Genomic DNA, 11,218 nt, shown 5'->3' on the forward strand with positions numbered 1-11,218 from the left:
GCCTGGCACAGAGACACATGAGTAACTGAATAAAGGAGGTATTCTGTTTCAGCACCTGAGCTGGGTGTCAGGAGATCTCTGGAAGTTTTGCTTAGTGTGGAAGGACCCTGGGGGTCCAGGTGGAGTTGCTTTACATTCACTTTCTGTCTCATCCACTAGAGTAAGAGAGGAGACTCTGAAAAAGCATGGCTTTAGCATGACAGTGGTGAGTATTGGCCTGAGGCCAGGGGTGGTGTTAGCTCCTGCACTGTGGTTCCAAAGGTTTTGAGCTCTAATCCTGCTTCTTACTTGTTCTTGCTTGCTCTTTACCTCCCACTGGTTCTTTCCATCTCTGTGGACTTTCCTACTCATAAGTGTTAAGATGGGGTTTGTATTCTCCTGTGATTGTAATAGTAATATCCCAAGAAACGTCCTTTGGGGTTAGTATTGAAAAACTGGCACGAACTAACAGGTGGTAAGACATTGCTTTTTAAACCCAGACTTATCAGGCTCTCAGAAAAGATGTGGCCAACGTATGAACTAGACAACGATGAGACGTGCCCTGAATTTGGTAGTTTCAGTAAGAAATTAATATCAAGTTTAATATCCCACATATGGGAGGACAAATATTTCGACAAGTTAGAATATGCTAGGCTTTTTATGGTACTAGCATCTCAGCAAAGCCCATCAGCAAACAAAAAGGAACACCATATACTGGTTTTAAAGAAAAAAGAGGGGAAAACTAAAAAGGACCAGTCGATACTGAGCAGTGGATGTGAAGATGAGGAGGAGGCGGAGTTGGAGCTCATCGGCCCCGATCTGAGAGCGGGGCACGCCCCGGCCATGCTCGTGGCAGGCGCAGGCGGAGCCCCTCCACCCCTGCCGGTGCTGTCGGTGCCGGCCCCGGCGGTGCTGTCTGTGCCACTCCCGGCGGTGCGGTCAGTGCTGTCGGTGCCGTCGGTGCCACCCTCGGCGGTGCCGTCGGTGCCACTCCCGGCGATGCTGTCGGTGCCGTCGGTGCCAGCCCCGGCGGTGCCGGCCCCGGCGGTGCTGTCGGTGCTGTCGGTGCCGGCCCCGGCGGTGCCACCCCCGTCCGAGCACTTTGGGGCGGGATGGGGGCAGCGTGCCCCTGGAACAGTGTGGCCAGCAGGAGCAGGGAGGTCATTCTTGCCCTGTGCTCGGCACTGGTGAGGCCACACCTTGAGTGCTGTGTCCAGTTCTGGGGCCCTCAGTTTAGGAGGGACGTTGAGATGCTTGAGCGTGTCCAAAGGAGAGCAACGAGGCTGGTGAGGGGCTTGGAACACAAATCCTGTGAGGAACGACTGAGGGAGCTGGGGTTGTTTAGCCTGGAGAAAAGGAGACTCAGAGGTGACCTTATCACTCTCTTCAACTTCCTGAAGGGTGGCTGTGGTGAGCTGGGGGCCGGTCTCTTTTTCCGGGCAACAACAGACAGAACAAGAGGACCCAGCCTCAAGCTGCGCCAAGGGAGATACAGGCTAGAATTAAGGAGGAAGTTTTTCACAGAAAGAGTGGTCAAATACTGGAATCATCTGCCCAGGGAGGTGGTGGAGTCACCATCCCTGGATGTGTTTAAAATAAGACTGGATGTGGCACTTGGTGCCATGACCTAGTTGAGGTGTTAGAACATGGGTTGGACTCGATGATCTTAAAGGTCCCTTCCAACCTAGAAATCCTGTGATTCTGTGGCTACTCCCAGCCAGCGAAGGAGGAGCGGGGAGGGCTTCGGCAGCCACCGCCGCTGCAGCTCAGCCCCCCTCCATCCCCACTCGCTCCTGGGGGCGGGCTGGGGGGGCAGAGCCTTCTGCCGAGACGGCACCGCCCGTGGGGGGAGTGGTGCTTCTTCCGCTCACAGCAGTTTCCATAGCAACGCACGAGTTTCCATAGCAACCCACGAGTTTCCATAGCAACCCCGAACACTGCGGAGCCGGCTCAGGAGATGACATCTGTAGCTATGATATTTTATGGAAAATCCTCTGCTAGGATTTTTTCCTTCCTGAGAGCTGAGAGCCACAGGAAAGAAATGTAAATAATAACTATTTGCTGCTGTGGAATGCAACAGGTGCATCTTCCATTGGCCTATGTGGATTGTTTTCACTTGATGACCAATCACAGCCACCTGTGAGGCTGTGAGCAGTCACAAGATTTTGTTATGCATTCTATTCTACTCTTGTTCTTTGTAGCCTTCTGATCATTTCTTTTATCTCTGTTCTTTTAGTATAGTTTTTAATGTAGTATTTTAATATAATATATAAGATAATAAATCAGCCTTCTGAGAAAATGGAGTCAAGCCTCGTGTCTCCCCACATGGGGTGTTCGCCTCAACAGACATCTTCCAAGCCAGCGGGCACACAGCCCGGCTCCCACCGCGGTGTAAGTCATGCTCAGCGCTTGCTAGAATTGGGATTGTAACTAGACTGAATTGAGATGCACTACTCCAGCAGAGTCAAGAGTCAGACAGCTCCTGCTCAAGTAACTCCGAGGAGGAGGAGAATGAGATTGTTGCTGTCCCGAGCAAGCAAAGGAGGGGAAGGATAGCTAAAAAGGCCATTAAAGAACGCACCCCCATAGCGAAACGTACTAAAGAAGAAAAGAAAAAAGGTAAAGAGCCAGTTTTGCAATATAAAAAAGAATCCAGATTAAGGTGGCAAAATTAGTAGAAAGGGCAATTAACTCACAAAACCCTGACTGGGCTGATTTGAACTCTATGTCAGATGCATTACTTGATCCCACTGAGAGATGAATGGTCGATGAAACAATTACATCAGTAGAGGCTAGCATAGCAAATGGGTTGCTTCAAGGCACCGTTACACAGATATTTCTCCTGGAAAATCCAGGTTGGCATCTAAACATACCAGAACATATGGCAAGGTTAAAACAATATCAAAATCTTGTGGTATATGGGTTAAAACAGGGTGTCCCTAAAGCTATAAATTGGTCAAAGACTTACAAAGTAAGGCAAAATTATGATGAACCACCCACTGATTTTTTAAAAAGATTAAGAGAAAGTGCCATCAAATATGCAGATGTAGATCCTGAATCAGCTGATGGTAAAGCACATCTAGCTCTCTTATTTACAGCTCAAGCTACAAATGATATAAGAAGAAAGCTGCAAAAGATAGAGGGAGTTCAACACATAGATAAATTGGTAGAGGTGGCCTGGAAGGTGTTTTGAGACAGGGGCCCAACTGAAAGAGTTGAATCCCAACCTAGTAAGAAAGCAACTCAGGAAAAGTTACCCAAGAAAACATCCCCTACAGAGAAAGATCAGTTTGTTTACTGTAAAAAAGGGGACACTGGAAGAATGACTGTCCAGCATTGAAAGAAAAGTCCTCAGTTCCCCAGCTCCCAGTAGTACAGAGTTCTAGTAGGTCAAGTTCAAAGTGATGTGGACCAAAGGCTAGCCCCTCAGTGGAGCCTTTGGTTACAGCGAAGCTGGGGAAAGATGACATTGAATTTTTAGTAGATACTGAAGTGGCATGTTCTATGTTAAATAACTTAGAAGGTGTTGGGATCGGTGGGAGAAATGCAGGTCGCAATTATGAGTGATCAGCAAATCTCTGAAGTTTATTGATAGGCACACATAGTTATATGGGTGTTAATGAGGCTAATGCATATTGCAAAAGGCGAGCTCATTAGTGGTTAGTTACTTATCAGCTAACTACGCCTACTTCTGCATTCTTGTGGTTATTCTGTTGTAGCTTTTCTTATCTTTTCTTCATTTTTCTATCTAACGATCCTCGCCCCCAAACTCATGTTGCAGCAAGGGCACATTGACCTTTGTCAGCTAGCCAACTGTCCACAAAATCCTCTACAAGAAGGGAAACTGAGTCACGATACTGCACATATTGTTGGTGTGACTGGAGTAAGCAAAACGTGGCGTTTCTTCCAACCTTTAAAATTTAAACTGGGAAAGCACTGGGTAACCCATCAATTCCTCTATATGCCTAACTCCCCCAAACCATTGCTGAGAAGGGGTTTACTAGAAAAATTTGAAGCAGAAATTACATTTAAAAATGAGAAGAGTTGTAATTCCTGAATCTAAATTTATCCAGCTTGCTGCACTTTTTATACAAGAAAAATGTGGTGAAATTCCCAATGAAGTTGACAATGTGGTAAATCCAATAGTGTGGGCCAGTGATAGCCCAGGAAGATCCAAACGAGCAGAATCAGTGAGTATTGCACTCAGACCAGGAGCCACACCGATAAGGCAAAAACAATACCCTTCGAAATTAGAAAACCTTAAGGGATTAGTATCTGTAACTGAAAAACTCCTTCAGCATGGGTTACTAGTGCAGTGTGAGTCCAAATACAACAACCCCATCTTAGCTGTTAAAAAAGCAGATGGCAAAAGTTATCAATTAGTACAAGATTTGGGAGCAATTAACAAAATTACACAGGACATAGTGTCAGCTGGGGGGGGGTCACATGGCCCTATGCTGGGTGTCACCAGAGGTGTCCTGGTGGCAATGTCCCCACAGATGTGGTGACATTGTCCTCTGATGTGTGTCCTGGTGGCATCGTGTCCCCATTCCCTGCCATGGCTCCCCGTCACCTCTCTGTGTGTGCCTGTCCCCTTCTCTGTGTCCCAGTCCCTTCCACGATGTTCCTGTCCCCTGCCCCCTGTGGGGCTCAAGTCCCAGAGGTCCCGAGGCCGTGTCCTACAGGGTGTCACCGTGTGCCTCTGTAGAGGATTTTGTAGACAGTTAGCTAGCTAACAAAGATCATGCTGGAAGCAAGAAGGAGACGAGGATAAAAGCGGCAAGGTCACTGTGCCCTTGCCAAAACTTGAGGTTGTGGGAGAGGTTTGTTAGCTAGCAAGAATGAAGGAACCATAGGAGAAACCATAACAAGGTGAACACAAGAATGTAAACGTAGACGTAGTTGACTGATAAATGACTAACCAATGATGAGCTCAATTTTTGCAATATGCATTAGCCCTTATTAACACTGCTATAAATGTGTGTGCGTATTCAATAAACTTTTGAGACTTGTTGTTCATCATCTGGTGTGCAAGTCTTCCTTCTCCATCATGCCTCAAGGTGTCCCCGTGTCCCTCAGGATGTTCCCACGGCTGCTCCTGGCACTGAGAGTCTGCGCCAGCCCCAGCACAGGCAGGGACATGCCACGACACCCTGTGACACCCCATGACATCCCACAACGTTCCACCACACCCTTTCTCCTCTGATTTTGGGTCCATCCCCATCCATTTTGTGTCCACTCCCCCTGTTTTGGGTCCCAGATCAAACCACCCCAAAATCCCCCCAAAATCCTCACCCACAATGTCCACCCCCCTGGACTCCCCACAGGCACTTGGCCACAGAGCTGTCACTGGTGCACCACAAAATCCCTGAAAATCACCCCAAAAGCCATCAAGATCCCTTAAAATGTTCATCCATTACAGCCACATGTCGTCCCCCCCCGGGACCCCTGCCTCAGGCACTTGGCCACGGAGCTGGTGACATCAAGCCGCAGGATCCGCAGGGTGTCCCCAGCCACCGCCTCCAGCGACCCCTGCCACAACAGGTGGCCAGGACTGCAACACCAAAAATCAGTCAGAGACCCAAAAAAATAATCAGGGATCCCAAAAACCCGTCAGGGATTCCAAAATCCTACCGTGGGGACAATACCAGGGTGTCCGCCCTCTCCCCTCCCGGTATTTCCTGTGTTCCCTCCTGCCTTGGGGACATTTGGGGACACCCCCATCACCCTCCCGGAGTGTCCTCCCTTTCCCTCCCATGCTGGGGACAATTCCGGTCCCCCCTCTCCTTTTATGGTGTCTGCCCTTTCTCTCCTGTGTTGGGAGCAAAATTTGGGGACAGCCCCCCTCACCCTTCCATGTTCTTCACATCCCAGGGTGTCCCTTAACGAGGTGGGAACAATCCCAGGATGTCCCCCCTCGCCCTCCTCGATTTGGGGACATTTGGAAACACCCCCCTTACCCAGGTATCGCTTCTGGGGGTCCCTGGTGAGCTGCACAGCCACGGCCAGGCTGATGCCGGAGCAGCAGCTGGTGACAAGGACAGTGTGGCCCTGGGGTGTGGCCATAGTGTCACCTCCTCCACCGCGGGCAAAGGCTCTTAACGTGATCAGCGCTCATGTGGCATCAGGATTATGGTCAGGACAGGGGGGAACAAACAGAGGTGACACCCTGAGATGCCCCCAACGTGGGGAGCACGAAGGGGGAATCCCCCGTTAGCTGCCTCCAGGGGTGGCAGAGATTTGGGGACATTCCTGTGGACAACACAGTGTGGGGTTGCCCCCCCACCCCTTTCACCTGGGGACCCTAAATCTACCCCTCCTTCCCATCTCAGTGGACTTTGGGGACCCCAAAATTTCACCCTCCCTCACCTGAAGATCCCAAATCTGCCCTTTCCCTACCCCACAGAACTCTGGGGACCCCAAATCTTTCCCTCCCCTTGCAGCCAGAGCTCCGGGACCGGACACCAGGACCACGCAGACCGGGCTCTGAGCTCCGGTACTGAGCACCGAGGACCCCCAGTTCCCCCTGGGACTCCCCCCATGGCCTCGGGATGTCCCACCTGTGCCCCACGCCTGGCCCTGGCAGGTACCAAGCCCTGTGGGGGGATCCCTACGCTCACCCCTACCCCCAAAATTATCCTCAGGGAGGGAAATTTGGGGTCCCCAAGAGACCCCACAGGGTGGGGAGAAGGTTCGGGGTCCCTATAGACCCCTGACAAGGGTGAACTGGAGGGTCCTGGGTGGATTTCGAGGGTCCTGAGGGTTTTTGGGGGTGGCATCCCAAAATTTTGGGGGGGTTCCAAAAACTTCAGGTGTGTCCCTGAGCCCCAGGTGGGCACTTGAGCCCTGGAGCGATTTCCTGGGGCTTTGGGGGCGGAGAGGACCCGAAATTGGGGCAGATCCTCAAGCCACCGACCCATCCATGGGGGTGCTCACGCAGCCTCCCACCAAAGCACCACGCAAGAACCGTGGAGTTATTTGCATAACCCCGCCCACCCCGCCAAAAAACCATCAGAGGACGGAATTTCATCTGCACAGTTGTGCTCACAGGATTCCAAAGCTCACGCAAAACAAAACATTTCAATAACCAAGGTCACAATTGCACGCAACCGACTGCGCAGGGCTCTCCACAACGCCACCCAATCGCCGTGCACTATTTTCCCTATATTTGCATAACCACGCCCTTCGGTCTGGCCACGCCCAGCACCGTCTGTAGCTGGGTCCAGGCGCTGTTTCCTCCCAGTGCTCCCAGTAAAAGCGCTACTGGGAAGGAAAGCGCTCCCAGTTCCTTCACAGTGCTTTCAGGATCGCCCCTGGTACACTCACTATTGCTCCCAGTGCCGCACAGGCTGTGGTTGCTTTGGAACCTCCCCCAGGGCAGAGCATGGCTGCTTTTGCATGCTGGCACTAGCCTGGGCCGGGCTGGGAGCAGGGAAGGAGCAGGAGGGGAAAAGGAGCAGGAAGAAGAGGAAGGAAGGAGGAGGAAGAGGAAAGTGAAATGGGAAAAAGGACTGGGAGGAACAGGAGGAAGAGATAGAGTAGGAGGAAGAGCAGCAGCAGAACCATGCAGTTCATCCACATCCCTGCTCAGGCCACAGCTTCCCTCTGACACCATGGCCCCACCACCCTGCCCCGGAACCGCAGGTGAGCAAGGAGAGGGACCTCGCCCAAATCCACTGGGGGGGGCGGTCTCAGGGAGGGTTTTTTGGCAGGGCAGGAGATGTTTGGATCTTGCAGAACTCCAAAGATGAGACAGAAAAAAAGGGATCTTGGGGTGTCCCATGTGGTGATCATCCGGTACCGGCAGGCAAAGGGGCAATCTAGGGTTTGGGGATCCCCAGGAGAGCCAGGGTGGAATGTGGGAGCCCTGAAGTAGGGACAGCGCAGAGGGGCGATCCTGGAGCTGGGGGACCTCCAGCAGCCTGGAGGAATGGGGGAGGCTGGAGATGAGTGGGCTCTGGGACCCCGAGGCTGAAAGGGGCACTGACTTCTCCAGCTGCACTTGGGCAGCGAGACCATCAAACCCAATGTGCTCAGCCTTTGTTTTCCCCCAAAGTAGGATTTGCCATTCCCAAACCTTGGTCCAATGGAGGAGGAGGAGGCAGCAAGGAAGAGGAAAATGGCCCAGGAGCCCCAGGCAGGTGAGGAGGAAGTCACTGCCCCTTTCCTCTCTCTCCTGCTCCATCTCCCAGCCCAGCATGGCCCCTGGCAGCAGAACAATCCTATGCATTTATGCTAAAGGAAGCGAGTGTTGAAATAGCTGTGATAGCATGAGAAGTTTGAACAAAGAGAGTGAAGGGTGATGAAGAGCCTTTGCCCCCAGGGAAAGAAGAAGACCTCTGTTCCCAGAGATGAAGATGATCTCAGAGACAGATAGAGAGAACCTCTGCTCTTCAACAGCTCACCCTTCAAATAGTACCCAATAAATTGACATGGCCCATAAACACAGCTGTGGGAAAGCTGTGAAAGATGGGAAGGACTTCACGATTGCTGATTCCCAGGCGGCTGCTATTCGTGGAAATTAAAAGCCACGAGAGACCTGCTTTCTTGTGGAGAAGTCTCCATAAAATGACAAGAGGGACACCTCTCCCAGTGTGACCTGAAGAAAGACTTTGTTTGCAGTTGTGGGCACGGGTTTGCAAAGGTTTCATTTCACAGGAGTTTTGGACTTCTGTGGGCGTGGTTATTCAAAAATAATCCATTCTCTGCTGTGGTTTACTGGAGGGGGTGGGCGGAGCTATGCAAATGACTCAGTGGTTCTTGCATGGTGCATTCCATGAAGCCCCATGACCCCCCCCATGGATGGGCATGGGGATGCCCCCTAATTTCAGGTCCTACCCTCCCCCCCAGCTCCAGGGAATTGCTTCGGGGCTCAATTACCCACTTGGGTCTTCGGGACCCCCTCCGAAGTTTTGGGATCCCACCTCCAAAAACACTTAGGACCCTCAAAATCCACCCAGGACCCCCAATTCACCCTTGCCAGGGGTCTCTGGGGACCCCAAACCTTCCCCTCCCCGCTCTGAAGGGGACTCTGGGGATCCCAAATTCCCCTCCCCGGGGAGGACTTTGACGTAGGGGTGGGCATGGAGACCTCCCCTTCAGGGGTCGGTACCTGCCAGAACCAGGGTGCAGGACCCAGGGGGGGACATCCTGGAGTCGTGGGGGGAGTCCCAGGGGGATCCTGGGGGTCTTTGGTGCTCAGTGCCAGAGCACAAAGCCCAGGGCAGGGGTCCCTCGTGAGTCTGGGGTCCAGTGTTGATGCTTGGAGTGAGCCCGAGAGGTTTCCAGTCGGTCTGGGGAGTCCCAGGTGCTCAGTACCAGAGCTTGGAGCCTTTTCTGGGGGTCCTTGGTGGGTTCCTGGTGCTCGGTCCTGGAGCTTGGAGCCTGGTCCGGGGGGTTCTGGTGTCCAGTCCTGGAGCTCGGCGCTTGTGCTGGCCACTTGGTGAGGGGAAGATCTGGGGTCCCAGAGTGCCCTGGACTGGGAAAGGGCCAGATTTGGGATGCTCACATGAGGAGAAGGGGAAATTTAGAGTCCCCAAAATCCCCTGGATAAGCTGAGGGTGGAGCGGAATGGAATAGGATCCTCAGGTGACGGAGGAGTTCAAAATTTGGGGCCCCCAAAATCCCCTGACATAGGAAGGGTGGGCAGATTTAAGGTTCCCAGGTGAAAGGGGCGAGGCCAACTACACAATTTGTGCTGTCCCCAGGAATGTCCCCAAATCTCCAACACCTCCTGGGGCAGACAATAGGGAGTTGCCTCTTTCTTCTCCCCCCCCACTCTGGGGACATTCCGGGGTGTCACCCCCTTTTGTCCTCCCCCATCCTGGCCCCAGTACTGGTGCCACGTGAGTGCTGATCCCATTAAGAGCCTTTGCCCAGGTGGGGGAGGTGACACCATGGCCGTTCCCCTGCTGTACACCGTCCTTGTCACCAGCTGCTCCTCGACATCAGCCTGGCCGTGGCTGTGCAGCTTGCCGGGGATCCCCAGAAGTGACACCTGGGTAAGGGGGGTGTTCCCAAATGTCCCCAAGGCAGGGAGGGTGAGGGGGTCACACTAGGCAGGGAGGGGGAACACCCCGAAACAGTCCCCAGCTCATTAAGGGACACGCCAGGATGTCCCCAAGGATGGAGAGAAATGGGGGACACCGCAGGAAGGTCAGGAGGGGCATCACCAAATGTCCCCAAGGCAGAAGGGGACACGAGAAATACCAGGAGGGAGCAGGGCGGGGGGGGGGGCGACACCCCAGGATTGTCCTCAACATGGATTTTTGGGATCCCTGATGAATTTTTAATGGTTTTGGGTTCTTCAGTCCTGGCCACCAAGTGGGACCTGTTGCAGGGGATTCCCATTTTTGGAAATTTTGGGGGACTTTGGGGTGGTTTGATGTGGAGCCAAAACAGGGGGAATGGACCCAAAATGGAGGGGAAGGACGGAAAATCAGAGGACAAAGTGTGTCGTGGGATGCCACAGGTTTTTGTGGCGTGTCCCTACCTGTGCCAGGATGGGCACAGATGCTCAGCGCCAGGAGCAGCCACGGGAACATCCTGAGGGACACCTTGAGGGACACGGGATCTGTGAGACACAGGGACACCCTGAAGGACACAGCCCCGGGACATCAGAGAATTTGAACCTGCTGTGGGCAGGGGACATAGACATCAGAGGAGGGAGGGAGACACACAGAAGGGGACAGGGACACATAGGGGAGATGGGGACAGGCACTCACATGGGAGACAGGGACACACGGGGCAGGACAGGGATGCACAGAGGGGTCACAGGGAGCCACAGCGGGGGATAGGGACATATGAAGGGGAGGGGACATGATGCCACCAGAACACTCAGCAGGGGACAATGTTGCCACACCTGTGGGGACGCTGCCACCAGGATGCCTCTGGTGGCACGCAGCATGGGGCCACATGACCCTTTGGGTGACACTGACCCTTGCCCTTTCCCCAGCCTGTCTCCAGGGCTGGTTGGGGTCCCCAGAGCACCATGGCCTTGGGACACCCTGGTGGCTGTCACTTGCTTCTGGGCCCCTTGTCACCAGCTGAACAAGGTCCCCGTCCTGCCCTGCTAGGGGGGTGACATTGGGCTGGGACACTGCGGTGATGACAGTGGAGACAGGGTGGCAGGAACTGCATTGGACAGCGTTTGGCCAGGGCTGAAATGACAGCACCGGTGGCACTGTGGTGGCACAGGTGGTGGCATTGTTGATGTCCCAGTTCATGTGGCCATCCGTGT

At 53.3% G+C, this 11,218-nt stretch overlaps 1 protein-coding gene across 1 annotated transcript in view; it reads right to left on the bottom strand.

Moving 5' to 3' along the window:
* Window positions 1-48: 48 nt before the first annotated feature.
* Window positions 49-11,218, bottom strand: part of LOC121359722 (zinc finger protein 436-like) — a gene marked incomplete at its 5' end in the record, with an annotated part of 12,879 nt that continues 1,709 nt past the window's right edge. The window contains 3 exon segments of the mRNA XM_041478867.1: window positions 49-155; window positions 857-1,108; window positions 10,472-10,552. Coding sequence (XP_041334801.1) covers window positions 49-155; window positions 857-1,108; window positions 10,472-10,552 — 440 coding nt within the window.

This window comes from Pyrgilauda ruficollis, unplaced genomic scaffold (assembly GCF_017590135.1).
Source record: "Pyrgilauda ruficollis isolate IOZ18807 unplaced genomic scaffold, ASM1759013v1 scaffold465, whole genome shotgun sequence".
In the NCBI taxonomy this organism is placed as follows: domain Eukaryota; kingdom Metazoa; phylum Chordata; class Aves; order Passeriformes; family Passeridae; genus Pyrgilauda; species Pyrgilauda ruficollis.